Source organism: Salmo salar, chromosome ssa10 (assembly GCF_905237065.1).
Source record: "Salmo salar chromosome ssa10, Ssal_v3.1, whole genome shotgun sequence".
NCBI lineage: Eukaryota > Metazoa > Chordata > Actinopteri > Salmoniformes > Salmonidae > Salmo > Salmo salar.
Window position 1 is genome coordinate 58,342,400 of NC_059451.1, and position 23,387 is coordinate 58,365,786.

The following is a 23,387-nucleotide window of genomic DNA, read 5'->3' on the forward strand; positions in this document are numbered from 1 at the left end:
GGATAAAGAATGGGGCTAGGCCTAGATGCTGGATGAGGTTCAATAGCATTGCACTGGCACACCTAATTAAAGGGAGTATTTACAGGAAGTGGCCTGTTCTATTTTTTTCGTCTACAGCCAGTCAAATGCTTAGACTAGCTACTAAACAATGTAAGGATCCTGCATAAAACTGACTTGTCAATAAAATCCAACAAACCATGTGACAAATGCACACTGGCTGAAATCAATAATATTGTTTGAATGTAAAAGTAGTGAACTGAATAAGACTAAAAGGTATTGATGCATGTCTGGATTCCTCAAAGCCTTCTGTAGTTCAACCCAGTAGCTCTAGTTTCAAACCCCAAATCCCCCCCCACACACACACACACACACACACACACACACACACACACACACACACACACACAGACGAATACACACACACACAAACACACACACGAATACACACACACACACACACACACAAACACACACAGACGAATACACCCACACACACACACACACACACACACACACACACACACACACACACACACACACACACACACACACACACACACACACACACACACACACACACACACACACACACACACACACACACACACACACACAGTAGATTGTGTGTCCTGCTTAGAGTACAGTATGATAGCCCTGACTGTGTTGTTGAATAGACACTAGGTATCAGATTATGTCCTTCATTAGAAATGCCTGACTGTGTTGTTGACTAGGTATTCATATCTTCTCCCCCTACACATAACGGAATGTTGGGGAATTCCCCCCCCCGACACACACACACACACACACACACACAAAGCCCCCCGTCAAGCTCCGTACAGCTGTACACATACCAGACGCTGTGAATCTCAGCCAGTGCTGTGGTATCATATAGATCGTGGGGGGATTTCCGACAGGCTGGGTGCTAGGCCTCACACACACACACACACACACTCACACACACACACACACACACACACACACACACACACACACACACACACACACACAGACACACACACTACAGCAGCGTATGGGGGAAGGGAGAGGGGGAAATATGGGGGAAGCTGCCACTTCAGTAGTGAACAATGGGACTCTCTCTGACCCTCTGCCGCTGCAGCCTGGTGTGGGTTTACAGACAGGGGGTAGGGGGAGCAGGTCAAAGTAGAACCTACCTCCCTCAATGACTAGTTGACAGTCTGTTGACTCTCTGTTGACTTTCTCTGTCTACCAGCCTTCCCTGTGCTCCCCTACTGCTGCCTCAGTGTTTAAGGGTCATAAAAGGACAAGTACTGAGAGTTATGATAGTTAGTGATGATAAGGCTTGGGCCATATACCGTTTATACTATATACCATTTATTCCAAATACCGTTTATACCATATACCGTTTATACCTTATACCGTTTATACCATATACCATTTATACCGTTTATACCTTATACCGTTTATACCGTTTATACTATACCGTTTATACCTTATATCGTTTATACCATATACCGTTTATACTATACCGTTTATACCATATACCGTTTATACCTTATACCGTTTATACCGTTTATACCTTATACCGTTTATACCATACCTGTCAGGGATTTCGTCGTCGTCAGACGATATGGCGAAATCATCGTCGGAAAAGGAGGACCAATATGCAGCAGAATTGTGTTGGCTCATCTTGAACATTTATTAGACTCAAAATGAACATACAAAATAACAAAACGAACTCACGATATAGACAGTCTTCTCAGGCTCATATACGCTAGACAAGAAACAATCTCCCACAAATGACAAACACAAACACACCCTAATATATGGGACTCTCAATCAAAGGCAAAGAGAAAACACCTGCCTTCAATTGAGAGTCCCAACCCCAATTAATCAACCATAGAAACACACTCACTAGACTCCACATAGAAATACATAAACATAGACCATAAACCAAAAACCCAGAAATACTAAATCAAACGCCCTTTTACCAAAACACCACCCCGAACCACATAAAACAAATACCCTCTGCCATGTCCTGACCAAACTACAATGACAATTAACCCTTATACTGGCCAGGACGTGACAGTACCCCCCCCCTAAAGGTGCTAACCCCGGAAGCACCTCAAGAAAAACAAAAACCCCAAACAACAACAAAAATCCCCCTAAAGTAAAGGGAGGGAAGGGAGGGTGGCTGCCGTCACCGACGGCACTTGTGCTACACCCCCCCTCCCCAACCCACCTATGCAGGTGGTGGTTCAGGCTCCGGCCTATTGTCCTCCAGAGTGCCGACCCCGGTCAGCCTCGGACCGTAGGCAGACTCCCCTTGCTCTGGATCCTGGGCAGACCTCCTCCTCTCCACCCTGTATACAGACTCATTAATTGAACAGTTAATCATTTTAACTTCTGGATTGTCAGGCTTACTCAGTTCAGGGTTGCTGCTCGACTCCCTTGGTTCTTCGTAATCGGCAGACTCTGGGCCGATGGGCCACTCTGGCTGATCCTGGCCGATGGGGCAGTCTGGCAGCTCCGGGCAGTCTGGCCACTCTGGCAGCTCCGGGCAGTCTGGCCACTCTGGCATCGCCGGGCAGTCTGGCCACTCTGGCATCGCCGGGCAGTCTGGCCACTCTGGCATCGCCGGGCAGTCTGGCCACTCTGGCATCGCCGGGCAGTCTGGCCACTCTGGCATCTCCGGGCAGTCTGGCCACTCTGGCATCTCCGGGCAGTCTGGCCACTCTGGCATCTCCGGGCAGTCTGGCCACTCTGGCGGCTCCTGACTAGTGGGTGGCTCTGGCGACTCCTGACTGACGGGCGGCTCTGGCGACTCCTGACTGACGGGCGGCTCTGGCGACTCCTGACTGACGGGCGGCTCTGGCGACTCCTGACTGACGGGCGGCTCTGGCGACTCCTGACTGACGGGCGGCTCTGGCGACTCTTGACTGACGGGCGGCTCTGGCGACTCTTGACTGACGGGCGGCTCTGGCGACTCTTGACTGACGGGCGGCTCTGGCGACTCTTGACTGACGGGCGGCTCTGGCGACTCTTGACTGACGGGCGGCTCTGGCGACTCTTGACTGACGGGCAGCTCTGGCGACTCTTGACTGACGGGCAGCTCTGGCGACTCTTGACTGACGGGCAGCTCTGGCGACTCTTGACTGACGGGCAGCCCTGGCGACGTCGGACTGGGATGACGCACTTGAAGCTTGGTGCGTGGTGCTGGTACTGGACGTACCAGACTGGGAACACGTACCTCCAGGCTAGTGCGGGGAGCGGGAACAGGACGAGTCGGACTGGGCTGACGCACTTCCTGGTCCGCACGAGAGACAGGAACTGGAAACACCGGGCTATGGAGGCGCACAGGCGGTCTTGATCTTACCTCCTGCACAACCCGTCCTGGCTGGATGGAACTAGTAGCGCTGTACGAGCGGGGTGCTTGTACAGGGCGGACTGGGCTGTGCAGGGGCCTGATGGTAGCCATGCGTAGAGCGGGAGTTGGGTAGCCTGGTCCTCGGAGGCGTACCCGGCGACCAGATGCGCTGCGCAGGCATCCTCCTACCAGGCTGGATGCCCACTCTAGCACGGCATCTGCGAGGGGCTGGAATAATGCGCACCGGACTGTGCGTGCGTATGGGTGAGAGAGTGCGATCTTCAGCGAAACATGGCGCCCTCCACCTCATACGCTCCTCCATATAACCACGGGTAGCTGGCTTCTGGCTCTTCCTTGGCCTAGCCAAACTACCCGTGTGCCCCCCCGAAAAAAATTATTGGGGGTGCCTCTCGTGCTTCAACGCCAGTCGTGTTCCTCGGAAACGTTCCCGGTCCTTACCAGCCATTCTCCATGGGCCCTCTCCGGCCATAACTTGCTCCCATGTCCATCTCTCCCGTTTGTCCAATTCAAAATCCCTCTGCTCCTTCCTCTGCTGCTTGGTCCTGGTTTGCGTGGGAGATTCTGTCAGGGATTTCGTCGTCGTCAGACGATATGGCGAAATCATCGTCGGAAAAGGAGGACCAATATGCAGCAGAATTGTGTTGGCTCATCTTGAACATTTATTAGACTCAAAATGAACATACAAAATAACAAAACGAACTCACGATATAGACAGTCTTCTCAGGCTCACATACGCTAGACAAGAAACAATCTCTCACAAATGACAAACACAAACACACCCTAATATATGGGACTCTCAATCAAAGGCAAAGAGAAAACACCTGCCTTCAATTGAGAGTCCCAACCCCAATTAATCAACCATAGAAACACACTCACTAGACTCCACATAGAAATACATAAACATAGACCATAAACCAAAAACCCGGAAATACTAAATCAAACGCCTTTTTACCAAAACACCACCCCGAACCACATAAAACAAATACCCTCTGCCACGTCCTGACCAAACTACAATGACAATGAACCCTTATACTGGCCAGGACGTGACAATACCGTTTATACCATATACCGTTTATACCGTTTATACCTTATACCGTTTATACCATTTATACTATACCGTTTATACCATATACCGTTAATACCGTTTATGCCTTATACCATTTATACCTTATACCGTTTATACCACATACCGTTTATACCATATACCGTTTATACCATATACCGTTTATACCGTTTCTACCTTATATCGTTTATACCGTTTATCCCTGATACCATTTATACCATATACCGTTTATACCATATACCGTTTATACCATATACTGTTTATACCATAAACCGTTTATACCATATACCGTTTATACCATTTATAATATACCGTTTATACCATATACCGTTTATACCATATACCGTTTATTCCATATACCGTTTATCCCGTTTATACCTTATATCGTTTATACCGTTTATCCCTGATACCATTTATACCATATACCGTTTATACCATATACCGTTTATACCATAAACTGTTTATACCATATACCGTTTATACCATATACCGTTTATACCATAAACCGTTTATACCATATACCGTTTGTACCATATACCGTTTATACCGTTTATACCATATACCGTTTATACCATTTATAATATACCGTTTATACCATATACCGTTTATACCATTTATTCTATACCGTTTATACCGTTTATGCCTTATACCATTTATACCTTATACCGTTTATACCATATACCGTTTATACCATATACCGTTTATACCTTATACCGTTTATCCCTTATACCATTTATACCATATACCGTTTATACCATATACCGTTTATAACATATACCGTTTATACCATAAACCGTTTATACCATATACCGTTTAAACCATATACCGTTTACACCATATACCGTTTATACCTTATACCGTTTATACCATATACCGTTTACACCTTATACTGTTTATACTATATACCGTTTATACTATATACCGTTTATACTATATACCGTTTATGCCCTATCCCGTTTATACTGTGGCAAAGAACGTGGTCGAGTGATAAATGGCAGATATGTGAGGGCAGAACTAATAAACGGGCTCTGCCCGATCACTAAAATGGCCACCCCGATCAGAACTACAGATCGCAAAATGGCCGACGGCCAAAACTACAATTCCCAGAAGCAAGGGGAACCCTCAGAAGGTGGAGCCGACCCACAGATAAAGGGTCAAGAAAAACCAGGAAGAGAGAGAGAAGGTGGGAAGGATCTATGAACCATAGAGAAAGAGACAATCTACATTGGCTGGATTTACCGTGTACGAGCTGGACTGTTTTGGACTTACCTGTTGGCGTTTAGACCTGGACCTAGATTTGTGTACCGAACCCTGCTATCCTTGACCTTACCTGCGGCCTGGGTGGACCAGGACAGAGAAACAAACATACAGGTACTGTCATGTTCGAAATAACTTTAATTCTGGGCTGACTTTGGTGACAGTTTCCCACTTAATTTGTGACAAACGCCCCTAGCTTCGAAGAGGTTTGCCACACGTGGTGGAGAATGTGGGCATTGGATTAACTATACCACTGGTTAGGTAGGGAAAAAAAATAGAAAAAAAAGTTTAGTTAGCACTCCAAAGGGGAGTCAGGTTTTTATTTTATTTTTTGTGGCTTTGTTTGGTTAGGACAGTTTTTTCAGGAAAATGAGTATGGAGGGAGCCATACAGGCCCTGTTACAAGCGGCGGCCGCCCAACAAGAGGCAACTAGAGCTCAACAAATAGCTCATCAGGATGCAATGTGAATGTATCAGGACACGTTACAGGTCCAGCACCGCACCAACCAGCTGCTCAGAGAAGAGCAAGAGAGAAACACCCAGGAGTTAAGAGAAGGCCTAAAGGGGCTAGCGGACAAAATTGGGGCTCAGTTACCAGCTGCAAATACCCAAAGGTGGGCCAATCATTTTCTTCAAAAAATGACAGCGCAGGATGATGTGGAAGCATATCTTACCACCTTTGAAAGGACGGCAGAGAGGGAGAAGTGGCTGAAAGAAGAATGGGCAGGGCTTCTGGCACCATACCTGGCAGGGGATGCTCAAAAAGCATATTTCGACCTGGAGTTGAAGGATGCACAGGATTATGATAAACTCAAGGGAGAGATTCTGACTAGACTGGGAGTGACCGATACCGTGAGGGCACACCGCTTCCATCAGTGGTCCTACAGACCGGGACAACCCCCCCCCCCCCCCCGAACACAGATGTTCGACTTGATTCACCTGACACGGAAATGGTTGCGACCGGAGACCCGTTCGTCCGCCAAGGTCGTCGAGACCATCGTACTCAACCAGTTTCAGCGAGGTCTACCCCAAGAAGTGCGACGATGGGTTGGCCAGAACGAGGTACTTTCCGCCGACCATCTCGTGGGCCTGGTTGAACGGTATTGTACGGCAGGAACAGCTGAGCAGGCGCAGGAGGAAAGATTCCCATTCCCCAGGCCTGGGCGAACCAGCGGACAGGGTAAGACTGTCCCAACAGGTGGAGGGGGAGGAGAGCAGCGTGGGGCCATGAGGAAAGAATCAGAATCGGGCCGAGACACTAAGGAAAAAGCCGGAAACCGGGACTGGGGGTCGAGGAGGTCTCCCCCCCGAAACCCTATTATCTGTTACAATTGTAATCGACCGGGACATATTGCAGCCTACTGCCCTATTAAAGAAGAACCAATGCAATGTAACCTCGGTGGAAAAGAAGATGAGATATGGTATGCATGTCCTGTTGTAACCACTGTATTTGAAAGATCAAGAAACAAACATATGTGCAGGGTGAAGGTTGAAGGGAAAGAGGTTGAAGCACTACTGGATTCCGGCAGTAGTGGTCGTTGCAAACCTAGTGCCGACTCATAAACTGGATACAAGTCAGGATATCAGTGTTACGTGCATTCATGGGGATACCCGTCTGTACCCCACAGTATTAGTGAGCATACAAACAGAGGACGGTCTGCTGGATTATGAGGTCGGCGTGATCCCAAAGATGCCATATGATGTAATATTGGGTAGATACTTTCCTAACTTTGCGAAGTTAGGCCAAAAGAACGGCATATTTGAGAAGCCAACATCCCTGACCAAGCAGGAAGAAGCATGGGGCCTTCAACCAAGGCCAAGAAAAGAGGTCTCCCAGGGGCCAATCTCACAGGTACTAGTAGGGGAGGATGAGGATGAAGTGGCAAACCTCGTTGATAATGAACAGCCCAGTACTAGTGGGGCTGGGGTCGATCTGAATCCAGAGAACGACTATCTAGAACCAGCAGACCTGGCAGGGTCCATGACTAATTTCGGGACGGCCCAACACCAGGATCCAACCCTGCAGCAAGCCAGAGCAGACGTGCAGGTCGTAGATGGTACTCCCATAAATGATGGGATGATACCTAATAGTTTTCCCCACTTCATCATGAAAAATGGTTTGGTGTACAGAGTCTCAAAAATAGGGGTTGATGTGGTGGAGCAGTTGTTGGTCCCCACCCGGTACAGGAAGACAGTACTGGATCTAGCTCATGGGCACATTCTGGGTGGACACCTTGGTATCGATAAAACCCGAGACCGGATTGTAAGGAGGTTTTACTGGCCAGGAATTCAGGCTGAAGTGGCTCGGCATTGTGGAAAGTGCCCGGAGTGCCAGGTAACAGCTCCCCGACCAGCGTTTAGAAGCCCGTTAGTGCCACTCCCCATAATCGAAACGCTATTTGAGAGGATAGCGATGGATATAGTGGGCCCACTACCCAAATCCGCCAGAGGGCACCAATACATTCTGGTCATTATAGATTATGCCACTCGCTACCCAGAAGCCATTCCCCTTCGGACAATGGCTTCCAAAAATATCGCCAAGGAACTAGTGCTATTGTTCACCAGGGTAGGGGTCCCAAAGGAGATCCTTACTGACCAGGGGACCCCCTTTATGTCCCACCTTATGGCGGACCTTTGTAAATTATGGCAGGTGAAACAGTTGAGGACATCGGTTTACCATCCACAGACGGACGGGCTGGTTGAGAGATTCAACTGGACCCTGAAGTCAATGCTCAGGAAGGTAATCGACAAGGATGGGAAAAACTGGGATTGCATGTTGCCATATCTGATGTTTGCCATTAGAGAGGTTCCTCAAGCCTCGCTGGGGTTTTCTCCCTGCGAGCTGGTATATGGGAGGCACCCCCGGGGAATCTTAGACATCGCCTGGGAAACCTGGGAACACCAATCCACCCCGTATACTAGTGTCATAGAGCACGTCACGGCAATGCAAAACAGGATAGCCACAGTCATGCCCATCGTCAGAGAGCACATGAGACAAGCACAAGAGCACCAGCGGCACACTTATAACCGGCAGGCTACCCTGAGGGAATTTCAACCGGGAGATAAGGTGTTAGTGCTGATCCCTATGGTAGAGTGCAAACTACTAGCCACATGGAAAGGACCATATGAGGTACTGGAGAGAATAGGAGAAGTTAATTATCGGATCCGACAGCCAGGTCGACGGCCCCAGGAACAGATCTATCACATAAACCTGTTAAAAGCATGGAGAGTGAGAGAAACACTAATGGTCACGTACCCCACACACACTCAGGAGACAGCCGAAGTAAATATTTCACCTACTCTGTCCCCAGCACAAGTACAGGAAGTAAAGACCCTGATCCAGAAAAACAGAGATGTGTTTTCAGAGGTACCCGGCCGAACTGAGGTTACAGCTCATGATATCGTTTCCCTACCAGGGACAAAAGTGAGCATGAGGCCATATCGGGTACCCGAAACTCGACAGGCAACGATTAGAGCAGAGACGGAGAAAATGTTGACAGCTGGAGTGATCGAAGAGTCACATAGTGAGTGGTCTAGCCCAATTGTGATGGTCTCCCAGCCCGATGGGTCTTTGCGGTTCTGTAACGACTTTCGGAAGGTAAATGAAATCTCCAAGTTTGTTGCCTACCCCATGCCCAGGGTAGACGAACTACTGGAGAAAATTGGTAAAGCTCGGTACATTACGACCCTGGACCTGACAAAAGGGTACTGGCAAATTCCTCTGACCCCCCAGGGCCAAAGAAAAGACAGCCTTTGCAACCCCTGACGGTTTGTTTCAATACACCGTCATGCCATTCGGCCTACACGGGGCCCCAGCCACCTTTCAATGGCTCATGGACAAGGTCCTAAAACCGCACCAACCATACGCCACAGCTTATTTAGATGACGTGGGGATCTACAGCTCAGATTGGGAATCCCACTTACCTCGGGTACAGGCAGTGTTAGACGCCCTTAGAAAGGCAGGGCTCACGGCGAACCCTGCCAAGTGTTACGTGGGGTTAGAGGAAATGGAGTATCTGGGATACACCGTGGGAAGAGGATTAATCAAACCCCAACGTAAGAAGGTGGAGGCAATTAGAGAATGGCCGAAACCAGTAAATAAGAAGCAGGTTCGAGCCTTCCTAGGGCTGACCGGGTACTACCGGAAGTTCATCCCAAGTTATGCCACAGTGGCCACCCCACTCACCGACATGACTAGAGCCAGAGGGCCAAACATGGTCAAGTGGGATGAAAGGGCCACCAAAGCATTTAGGACATTACAGGAGGCCCTCTGCTGTAATCCAGTGCTGGTGGTACCAGACTTTGAGAGAGAGTTTGTGGTTCAGACGGATGCCTCAGAGGTCGGCTTGGGAGCAGTGCTGTCCCAAGAGGTAGAAGGGGTGGAACACCCCATCCTGTTTTTAAGCAGGAAGCTGGAACCACGGGAAACCAACTACTCAGTTGTTGAGAAAGAGGCGCTGGCAGTAAAGTGGGCTCTGGAAAGCCTGAAATACTACCTGCTGGGGCGCCACTTCACCCTCATCAGTGACCATGCACCACTCACCTGGATGCATAGGGCTAAAGAGAAGAACGCTCGGGTGATGCGGTGGTTTTTGAGTCTCCAACCGTTTCACTTTGACTTGAAACACAAAGCAGGAAAGGAAATGGGAAATGTGGATGGGTTGTCCCGCATGCACGCATATTTTGCTGTGGTAGCCCGACCTAGGGGGTCGGATCTAGGGGGGGAGATGTGTGGCAAAGAAGGGGGTCGAGTGATAAATGGCAGATATGTGAGGGCAGAATTAATAAACGGGCTCTGCCCGATCACTAAAATGGCCACCCCGATCAGAACTACAGATCACAAAATGGCCAACGGCCAAAACTACAATTCCCAGAAGCAAGGGGAACCCTCAGAAGGTGGAGCCGACCCACAGATAAAGGGTCAAGAAAAACCAGGAAGAGAGAGAGAGGGTGGGAAGGATCTATGAACCATAGAGAAAGAGACAATCTACATTGGCTGGATTTACCGTGTACGAGCTGGACTGTTTTGGACTTACCTGTTGGCGTTTAGACCTGGACCTACCGAGAACCAGATTTGTGTACCGAACCCTGCTATCCTTGACCTTACCTGCGGCCTGGGTGGACCAGGACAGAGAAACAAACATACAGGTACTGTCATGTTCGAAATAACTTTAATTCTGGGCTGACTTTGGTGACAGTTTCCCACTTAATTTGTGACAAACGCCCCTAGCTTCGAAGAGGTTTGCCACAATACCATATACCGTTTATACCTTATACCGTTTATACTATACACCGTTTATACCGTTTATACCATTTATACCTTATACCGTTTATACAATATACCGTTTATACTATATACCGTTTATACTCTATACCGTTTATACCGTTTATACTATATACCGTTTATACCGTTTATACCATATACCGTTTATACCATATACCGTTTATACCATATAGCGTTTATACCATATAGCGTTTATACCGTTTCTACCATATACCGTTTATACCGTTTATACCATATACCGTTTATACCATATCACGTTTATACCATATACCGCAGTAATACTATCAAGAGCAGTGATACTATCCAGAGCAGTGATACTGGTAAGAGCAGTTATACTATCAAGAGCAGTGATAGTATTCATAGACATGATACTATCCAGAGCAGTGATACTATCCAGAGCAGTGATACTATCCAGAGCAGGGATACTATCAAGAGCAGTGATACTAGTAAGAGCAGTGATACTATCAAGAGCAGTGATACTATCCAGAGCAGTGATACTATCCAGAGCAGTGATACTATCAAGAGCAGTGATAATATCAAGAGCAGTTTTCCTAACAAGAGCAGTGATACTATCCAGAGCAGTGATACTATCCAGAGCAGTGATACTATCCAGAGTAGTGATACTATCCAGAGCAGTGATACTATCCAGAGCAGTGATACTATCCAGAGCAGTGATACTATCAAGAGTAGTGATACTATCCAGAGTAGTGATACTATCCAGAGTAGTGATACTATCCAGAGTAGTGATACTATCCAGAGCAGTGTGTGGGTTTCTTATTTTTTCTCATTTTATATTTTATAATAAATGATATCCAGCTCAGGGCTCCAGCTATGCATTTGGTTTGCTAACTTGCTAGCTAAGTGACTTTAATTTTTTTTTTTAAATAGTCCCCCTTGTGTGCACATTTGGTAATATGGTATACCCAGGTATGGTACAGAAACGGTATAACGGTATGAAAATCTGGATACCTCCCAACCCTAGGGATGACGACAGTTAGTTATGGTAGTTAGTGATGGCGTTCCTCTCTTATTCCTGCAGGTTGAGAGACCTGTCGTACCACCTGTCCTGCACAGGTAGTTAGTTAAGGTAGTTAGTTATGGTAGTTAGTTATGGTAGTTGGTAATGGTAGTTGGTAATGGTAGTTAGTTATTGTGTTCCTCTCCTCTCTTCTTCCTGCAGGTTGAGAGACCTGTTGTCCAGCCTGTCCTGGACAGATAGTTAGTAATGGTAATTAGTTATGGTAGTTAGTAATGGTAGTTAGTAATGGTCGTTGGTAATGGTAGTTGGTAATGGTAGTTGGTAATGGTAGTTAGTAATGGTGTTCCTCTCCTCTCTTCTTCCTGCAGGTTGAGAGACCTGTTGTCCAGCCTGTCCTGGACAGAGAGTTAGTTATGGTAGTTAGTTATGGTAGTTAGTTAAGGTAGTTAGTTATGGTAGTTGGTTTTGGTAGTTAGTTTTGGTACAGGTAATTGTCAAAATAATGGAAACTCTTGAGTAAATGAGGGTCATGTATAAAAATGCTGAGCAAGCCATAATTTGTTCCATTATGTTGGCTATGCCCCAACAGGACGACAATATCATGTTCCACAGGGCACCAGTGATCACTGAATGTTTTGATGAGCATGAAAACGATGTAGGCCTAAACCGTACTGTATGCCACAGCCGTCTCAGTCACCAGATCTCAACCCAATAACACCTATGGTAGATTCTGGAGGGGTACCTGAAACAGTGTTTTCCACCACTATCAATAAAACACAAAATTATGGAATTTCTCGTGGAAAAATTGTGTCGCATCCCTCCAACAGAATTCCAGACACTTGTAGAATCTATGCCAAGAAGCATTGAAGCTGTTCTGGCGGCTGGCTGGTGGTGGCCCAACACACTATTAAGACTCTTTATCTTGACGTTGACTTTATTTTGGAAGTTACATGTAAGTTATCGTAGTTATTTGTGGTAGTTACTAGTTAATCAAATCAAATAATATTGTATTTGTCTAATGTGCCAAATACAGCGAGTGTATACTTGAAATTATTGCTTACCAGCCCTTCCCTTCGATGCAGAGTTAAAACATTCTAATAAAAAGAGAAATAGTAACACAGGAGGAATAGCAAAAAAGAAGAATGGAGCTTTATACAGGAAGTACCAGATCAATGTGGAGCTATATACAGGAAGTGCCAGATCAATGTGGAGCTATATACAGGAAGTACCAGATCAATGTGGAGCTATATACAGGGAGTACCAGATCAATGTGGAGCTATATACAGGAAGTACCAGTACCAGATCAATGTGGAGCTATTTACAGGGAGTACCAGTACCAGATCAATGTGGAGCTATATACAGGAAGTACCAGATATATGTGAAGCTATATACAAGAATTACCAGATCAATGTGGAGCTATATACAGGAAGTACCAGGTCAATGTGGAGCTATATACAGGAAGAACCAGATCAATGTGGAGCTATATACAGGGAGTACCAGATCAATGTGGCGCTATATACAGGAAGTACCAGTACCAGATCAATGTGGAGATATATACAGGGAGTACCAGATCAATGTGAAGCTATATACAGGAAGTACCAGATCAATGTAGAGCTATATACAGGAAGTACCAGATCAATGTGGAGCTATATGCAGGGAGTACCAGTACCAGATCAATGTGGAGCTATATACAGGGAGTACCAGATCAATGTGAAGCTATATACAGGAAGTACCAGATCAATGTGGAGCTATATACAGGAAGTACTAAATCAATGTGGAGCTATATACAGGAAGTACCAGTACCAGATCAATGTGGAGCTATATACAGGAAGTACCAGTACCAGATCAATGTGGAGCTATTTACAGGGAGTACCAGTACCAGATCAATGTGGAGCTATATACAGGAAGTACCAGATCAATGTGGAGCTATATACAGGGAGTACCAGTACCAGATCAATGTGGAGCTATATACAGGAAGTACCAGATCAATGTGAAGCTATATACAGGAAGAACCAGATCAATGTGGAGCTATATACAGGAAGTACCAGGTCAATGTGGAGCTATATACAGGAAGTACCAGTACCAGATCAATGTGGAGATATATACAGGGAGTACCAGATCAATGTGGAGCTATATACAGGAAGTACTAAATCAATGTGGAGCTATATACAGGAAGTACCAGTACCAGATCAATGTGGAGCTATATACAGGAAGTACCAGATCAATGTGGAGCTATATACAGGGAGTACCAGATCAATGTGGAGCTATATACAGGGAGTACCAGATCAATGTGGAGCTATATACAGGAAGTCCCAGATCAATGTGGAGCTATAGACAGGAAGTACCAGATCAATGTGGAGCAATATACAGGAAGTACCAGTACCAGATCAATGTGGAGCTATATACAGGAAGTACCAGTACCAGATCAATGTGGAGCTATATACAGGAAGTACCAGATCAATGTGGAGCTATATACAGGAAGTACCAGATCAATGTGGAGCTATATACAGGAAGTACCAGATCAATGTGAAGCTATATACAGGAAGTACCAGATCAATGTAGAGCTATATACAGGAAGTACCAGGTCAATGTGGAGCTATATACAGGAAGTACCAGATCAATGTGGAGCTATATGCAGGGAGTACCAGTACCAGATCAATGTGGAGCTATATACAGGGAGTACCAGATCAATGTGAAGCTATATACAGGAAGTACCAGATCAATGTGGAGCTATATACAGGAAGTACTAAATCAATGTGGAGCTATATACAGGAAGTACCAGTACCAGATCAATGTGGAGCTATATACAGGAAGTACCAGTACCAGATCAATGTGGAGCTATTTACAGGGAGTACCAGTACCAGATCAATGTGGAGCTATATACAGGAAGTACCAGATCAATGTGGAGCTATATACAGGGAGTACCAGTACCAGATCAATGTGGAGCTATATACAGGAAGTACCAGATCAATGTGAAGCTATATACAGGAAGAACCAGATCAATGTGGAGCTATATACAGGAAGTACCAGGTCAATGTGGAGCTATATACAGGAAGTACCAGATCAATGTGAAGCTATATACAGGAAGTACCAGATCAATGTAGAGCTATATACAGGAAGTACCAGGTCAATGTGGAGCTATATACAGGAAGTACCAGATCAATGTGGAGCTATATGCAGGGAGTACCAGTACCAGATCAATGTGGAGCTATATACAGGGAGTACCAGATCAATGTGAAGCTATATACAGGAAGTACCAGATCAATGTGGAGCTATATACAGGAAGTACTAAATCAATGTGGAGCTATATACAGGAAGTACCAGTACCAGATCAATGTGGAGCTATATACAGGAAGTACCAGTACCAGATCAATGTGGAGCTATTTACAGGGAGTACCAGTACCAGATCAATGTGGAGCTATATACAGGAAGTACCAGATCAATGTGGAGCTATATACAGGGAGTACCAGTACCAGATCAATGTGGAGCTATATACAGGAAGTACCAGATCAATGTGAAGCTATATACAGGAAGAACCAGATCAATGTGGAGCTATATACAGGAAGTACCAGGTCAATGTGGAGCTATATACAGGAAGTACCAGTACCAGATCAATGTGGAGATATATACAGGGAGTACCAGATCAATGTGGAGCTATATACAGGAAGTACTAAATCAATGTGGAGCTATATACAGGAAGTACCAGTACCAGATCAATGTGGAGCTATATACAGGAAGTACCAGATCAATGTGGAGCTATATACAGGGAGTACCAGATCAATGTGAAGCTATATACAGGAAGTACCAGATCAATGTAGAGCTATATACAGGAAGTACCAGGTCAATGTGGAGCTATATACAGGATGAACCAGATCAATGTGGAGCTATATATAGGAAGTACCAGTACCAGATCAATGTGGAGCTATTTACAGGGAGTACCAGATCAATATGGAGCTATAAACAGGAAGTGCTAAATCAATGTGGATCTATATACAGGAAGTACCAGATCAATGTGAAGCTATATACAGGAAGTACCAGATCATATTTGTACATCAGATATGTACATGAAGGCAGGGTAAAGTGACTAGGCATCAGGATAGATAATAATAAGGTATTTGAGGTAGATATGTACATGAAGGCAGGGTAAAGTGACTAGGCATCAGGATAGATAATAATAAGGTATTTGAGGTAGATGTGTACATGAAGGCAGGGTAAAGTGACTAGGCATCAGGATAGATAATAATAAGGTATTTGAGGTAGATATGTACATGAAGGCAGGGTAAAGTGACTAGACATCAGGATAGATAATAATAAGGTATTTGAGGTAGATATGTACATGGAGGCAGGGTAAAGGGACTGATGCTGTTCCTGTCTTTTCCTAAAGGCATAGAGACCCTTCCTCCCGCCTGTCCTGGACAGAGAGTTCCTGCCTGGCCTCCATTATGTCACAGAACCAATCAGGACAGAGCTCTGACATCCTCAGTCAGGATGTGTTTAACCAGCTACTGGAGATGCTGGACCAGTGAGTCTACATGGGAAATACACACACACACACACACACACACACACACACACACACGTACACACATGCAGGCACACACTCACACGTACACACATGCAGGTACACGCAAGCATGCACGCACGCAATCTCTCTCAGAAACACACACACACACACACACACACACACACACACACACACACACACACACACACACACACACACATGCAGGTACACGCAAGCATGCACGCACGCACTCTCACCCACACACACACGCGCGCACACACACACACACACACACACACACACACACACACACACACACACACACACACACACACACACACACACACACACACACACACACACACCACACATACACTTTTGCTGGGGTCACTAGTGTAGCAAGAAGTTGTCTGATATTAATCCCAACATTTCAGCTAAGTTTTGTAACACTAATATAGCAGTATTTCAGCTAAGTTTTGTTACACTAATATAGCAGTATTTCAGCTAGGTTTTTTTACACTAATATAACAGTATTTCAGCTAGGTTTTTTTTACACTAATATAACAGTATTTCAGCTAGGTTTTGTTACACTACTAATACCAACTTGACAAAGCCATGGCCTAGTATATTAATTTTGTGTATTATACAGTTAGCCTGTGACAACTACAATAAATTCTAAAAACCTAGTTAAATCAGTGTTGCCCTGTGTGTGTGTGTGTTTCAGGTCAGCGTTCCACTCGTCGCAGCCCATAGAGCTGAACTTCTCAGACAGTCCAGCAGACGATGATGAACCAGCAGGGAACACCATCCAGATCAGCATGGACTGCATCACCATGCATGAGGGACAGGAAACACTTTCAGTGAGTACTGCACTGAGAAATAGTACTATACATATAGTATTACATAATACAACTGGGAAATGGTACTATATATATATAGTATTATATAATACAACTGGGAAATGGTACTATATATATAGTATTATATAATACAACTGGGAAATGGTACTATATATATAGTATTATATAATACAACTGGAAATGGTACTATACGTATAGTATTATATAATACAACTGGGAAATGGTACTATATATAGTATTATATAATACAACTGGGAAATGGTACTATACGTATAGTTTTATATAATACAACTGAGAAATGGTAGTATATATATAGTATTATATAATACAACTGAGAAATGGTAGTATACATAAAGTATAATATAATACAACTGGGAAATGTTTCTATACAGTACATATAGTATACTATAATACAACTGGGAAATGGTACTATACATGTAGTATTATATAATACAACTGGAAAATGTTTCTATACATATAGTATAATATAATACAACTGGGAAATGGAACTATACATATAGTATACTATAATACTACTGGGAAATGTTTCTATACATATAGTATAATATAATACAACTGGGAAATGGTACTATACATATAGTATTATATAATACAACTGGGAAATGATAGTATACATATAGTATTATATAATACAACTGGGAAATGGTACTATACATATAGTATAATATAATACAACTGGGAAATGGTACTATACATATAGTATAATATAATACAACTGGGAAATGGTACTATACATATAGTATACTATAATACAACTGGGAAATGTTTCTATACAGTACATATAGTATACTATAATACAACTGGGATATGTTTCTATACATATAGTATTATATAATACAACTGGGAAATGTTTCTATACATATAGTATACTATAATACAACTGGGAAATGTTTCTATACATATAGTATACTATAATACAACTGGGAAATGGCACTATACATATAGTATTATATAATACAACTGGGAAATGGCACTATACATATAGTATTATATAATACAACTGGGAAATGGTACTATATATATATAGTATTATATAATACAACTGGAAATGGTACTATACGTATAGTATTATATAATACAACTGGGAAATGGTACTATATATAGTATTATATAATACAACTGGGAAATGGTACTATACATATAGTTTTATATAATACAACTGAGAAATGGTAGTATATATATAGTATTATATAATATAACTGAGAAATGGTAGTATACATAAAGTATAATATAATACAACTGGGAAATGTTTCTATACAGTACATATAGTATACTATAATACAACTGGGAAATGGTACTATACATGTAGTATTATATAATACAACTGGGAAATGGTTCTATACATATAGTATAATATAATACAACTGGGAAATGGAACTATACATATAGTATACTATAATACTACTGGGAAATGTTTCTATACATATAGTATAATATAATACAACTGGGAAATGGTACTATACATATAGTATTATATAATACAACTGGGAAATGATAGTATACATATAGTATTATATAATACAACTGGGAAATGGTACTATACATATAGTATAATATAATACAACTGGGAAATGGTACTATACATATAGTATAATATAATACAACTGGGAAATGGTACTATACATATAGTATACTATAATACAACTGGGAAATGTTTCTATACAGTACATATAGTATACTATAATACAACTGGGATATGTTTCTATACATATAGTATTATATAATACAACTGGGAAATGTTTCTATACATATAGTATACTATAATACAACTGGGAAATGTTTCTATACATATAGTATACTATAATACAACTGGGAAATGGCACTATACATATAGTATTATATAATACAACTGGGAAATGGCACTATACATATAGTATTATATAATACAACTGGGAAATGGCACTATACATATAGTATTATATAATACAACTGGGAAATGGCACTATACATATAGTATTATATAATACAACTGGGAAATGTTTCTATACATATAGTATTATATAATACAACTGGGAAATGTTTCTATACATATAGTATTATATAATACAACTGGGATATGGTACTATACATATAGTATACTATAATACAACTGGGACATGTTTCTATACATATAGTATTATATAATACAATGGGGAAATGTTTCTATACATATAGTATTCTATAATACAACTGGAAAATGTTTCTATACATATAGTATTATATAATACAATAGCCACATACTGTACAATTGGATATTCGGATTCATATGAAGGGCAGGAACCATTCTATCCCCATCATGACATGCCCAGCCCATACACTAGACATGAGTAGTGTACTGGGACACAATTTGTACAGCACAATACATTATACTTATACAATACTTTTTATTTTTTTTACAATACTGTGAGTAGCCTATTGGGGAAATGTCACATATGTCACAAAAAATATATATTTAATAAGACTAGTGAAGATGAAGATGAAAAAAAAAATTGAACACACCAAACTGGTGGGGGGGGGTTTCAGTGGTAAGTCCCATAACAAAACATCTGGAGGTGTAGATGTCAAATCGTCAACAATGGTATTTCCCTAAAAAAAATCAATAGAACAGCAAGGCGTTAGAGGCGGGTCCAAACTCCAAACCCAGAGTTCTGATTAGGCTTGGTTTTAATCGGACATTTGAATATTTAAATTCTAGGATAATTTCTGACCCGGAATGTCAATACATTAGCAGGGCTATTTGAGACAGGCACCTTTTACAGGTTTGTAGATCAGAACAGAATGCATTTATGCAGCATTAAAGATGTCTACCTTTGTAATGTAAGTACAGATTTATTTTATTTTTTTACACCTGTATAAAATTGCTTAATTATGTATTCCATTTTTATTCATGTTTATTTTTGTGTGTAATACTCTCTCCTCTGATCCACCACATTTGGTCTCACTTTTGTTATTTTAATAGTGTTAAAACTCCTATCAATAGTTCTACTCAACACAGTTAAACAATATGTCACGGATGGGGATATTATCATTTGAATTAGAGCCCAAGCATCACAGATTAGCTGTTTGCTATAACGTCATACAACTGTACTGTACTGGGCATTTTGAAAGTATTTGGACCACTTTGACTTTTTCCACATTTTGTTACATTACAGCCTTGTTCTAAAATGTATTCAATCGTTTTTTTTCTTCCTCATCCATCTACACACATTACAACACACTCTCTGTCTCTATCTGTCTCTCTGTCTCTCTGTCTCTCTCTCTGTCTCTTTCTGTCTCTCTGTCTCTCTCTCTCTGTCTCTCTCTCTCTCTGTCTCTCTCTCTCTGTCTCTCTGTCTCTCTCTCTCTCTGTCTCTCTCTGTCTCTCTCTCTCTCTGTCTCTCTCTGTCTCTCTCTCTCTCTCTGTCTCTCTCTGTCTCTCTCTCTCTCTCTCTCTCTCTCTCTCTCTCTCTCTGTCTCTGTCTCTCTCTGTCTCTCTCTGTCTCTCTCTGTCTCTGTCTCTGTCTCTGTCTCTCTCTCTCTCTCTCTCTCCCTCTCTTTCATGAGTCATCAGATTGCTGTTCTGTTTAGAGCCCTGGGGGACTTGTTATTTGTATTTTGAAGAGTTTTATGTTTCATCTGAAATTCCTTTTTCTTCTTCTGGAGTAGACCTGGGTGATATGGACAAAAATCTGTATCCCAATACATTTACGATTTTTTGCTGTTGCAATAATGATAAGTCTGCTATGTTATTTTGGGGGGGAGGTGCTACAAAATGTTAAATAATAGCCAATCAGCATTGCGCTAAACTAAGTGAGCTTAGCCATGAATGATCCTCGCACACCAAAAAACAAAAGTGTCAAGGGAAGCCAGTTTGAATTTGGCTTCAGACCAATCACATCACATGCCAGATGACAGATAAAAAAAACGGAATTGTTGCTTCTGGCTAACTGGCTAACTAGCCCTTTCCTAAATTATCCATGGAGGGAGATAGATATTTGGACTTTTACTTAGTTCTCCGTACTGGCCAATGATTATAATGGTGATTCTGATCCAACCATTAATTCATACATTGTTGTGCCCCTGGCCTGAGAGGATGGAAGTTCAATATGTAGCTAGATGTAGAAGGCTAATGATAGCTAGCTGGCCTGGTGCATCGTTGCTCGTGAAAGGAAGCTAGGCTAGTTAAAGCAAGTATTTTAGCCAGGTAGTCTAGGACAACAAAAACTAAAAACGTGTACTGTATGACAGAGTTATAGACCGTTTAGGCACCATGAAAGAGAGGAGGATGGCATTGGTGTTTCTCTACAAGTAGGGTGAGTTAACATGTTTTTTTCTACTTCCCCCCACACACACACACACACACACACACACATACAGAAATCAGAACTATGGACAGCCACATCATTTTTAGCTTACGTTAATTGGACTAATACTTTTTTGGTATCTTTTAGTTGTTACTGTATTAGACGAAACAGAGGTGATTAGATTATGTTGAAATGTTCAAGTAGAAATGGTGCTGGAATAGTGGAGGCAGCTCCTGTTTTTGAAATGGTGCTGGAATTGATTTATTTAACTTTTATTTAACTAGTTAAGTCAGTTAAGAACAAATTCTTATTTTCAATGACGGCCTACCAGGGAACAGTGGGTTAACTACCTTGTTCAGGGGCAGAACGACATATTTGTACCTTGTCAGCTCGGGGATTCGATCTAGCAACCTTTCGGTTACTAGTCCAACGTGCTAAACACTAGGCTATGCTGGAGGCATCTCCCGTTTTCTTTGTGACTTGCGGTTAACTCTCTGTGGTTCTAAATCAAAAAGTTGTTTAGAAGTCCGAAAAATGTCGGTAACATTCCCTTGCTTGACCGATGCTGTAGGTCATGTAACTGTTTGTTAAATGCAATATGTGTTGTGGACTTCACCAGAAAGAAGTTGCTTTGTCCAGTGTTGTAATGAAACAAATGTGTGGTTGAATTTATTCTGCCACTGTGTCTTCTTACTGTCTTCGGGCCTTTAGGCCTATATATCACGGTGGCAAAGCAGTGGAGGCTGCTGAGTGGAGGACGGCTCATAACAATGTCTGGAAAGGCCTATATATCACGGTGTCAAGCAGTGGAGGCTGCTGAGTGGAGGACGGCTCATAACAATGTCTGGAAAGGCCTATATATCACGGTGTCAAGCAGTGGAGGCTGCTGAGTGGAGCACGGCTCATAACAATGTCTGGAAAGGAGCAAATGGAATGGCATCAAATACAAGGAAACCATGTGTTTGACGTATTGGATACCGTTCCACTTATTCCACTCCAGCCATTACCACGAGCCCGTCCTCCCCAATTAAGGTGCCACCAACCTCCTGTGGTTCAAAAAGAGCAAACAATGAAATTATCACAACACATAATTTGTAATACAGATTTTTTTTTTCTGGCTTCCCCGGTGATTTTACCCACACGCCATGAACTCAATATTATGAGATGATATATAAATGATATACTTAAAGAAAGCTGTGACTTACCTCTGTAACTAAAACAACCGTAGTTGCTTTGAAAACTGTATTTTTTCCTGCAATTTTATTTTGAGCAACAGTCATATACTTGTGCTTCTCAGAACGCATATCTCTCTCTCTCTCTCTCTCTCTTTCTCTCTCTCTCTCTCTCTCTCTCTGTGCGCACAGTGATGAGAGGAAGTGAGAGTGGCCAAAGAGGGACAGGCAGATACTTTCAATGCAGGAATCAACATAATGTATAGGCTATTACTGTTGACCAAATAATGGTTCTAGAACAATCTACAAGAACGTTGTGCAGCAAAAATCACTGAAAATTACAGATGTAAGCAAAATGCTCTTGTAAAAAGAAGGCAATGTCATGTCGGATATTTTCAGTTTATCGTCCCAGTTCTATTTTGGAGGTAGGTTCTTTTCTGTAGCTGGAGGGCAGCAACTTAGCCCAGCACCTGCCTCCCTCACCTTCCTCACAGAGGTCCCTGATCTCTCTTTCTCTTTCTCTCTCGCGCTCTCGCTCTCTCTCTCTCTCTCTCTCATCTATCAGTACATGTCTCACCTCTGCCTGAGCTGGGGTGGAGAACAGGGGGAGGAGTAGGA

The 23,387-nt window shown here is 42.9% G+C and overlaps 1 protein-coding gene across 5 annotated transcripts in view; it reads left to right on the forward strand.

The window, feature by feature from the left end:
* The window catches only part of LOC106576565 (tumor protein 63), a 175,068-nt gene that overhangs the window by 12,407 nt on the left and 139,274 nt on the right, over positions 1-23,387 (forward strand). For all 5 annotated transcript variants that reach the window (XM_045687990.1, XM_045687993.1, XM_045687992.1 and 2 more), the window contains exons 2-3: positions 16,335-16,472; positions 17,179-17,314. In XM_045687990.1, the coding sequence (XP_045543946.1) occupies positions 16,335-16,472; positions 17,179-17,314 (274 nt within the window). The remainder of the gene's footprint in view (positions 1-16,334; positions 16,473-17,178; positions 17,315-23,387) is intronic.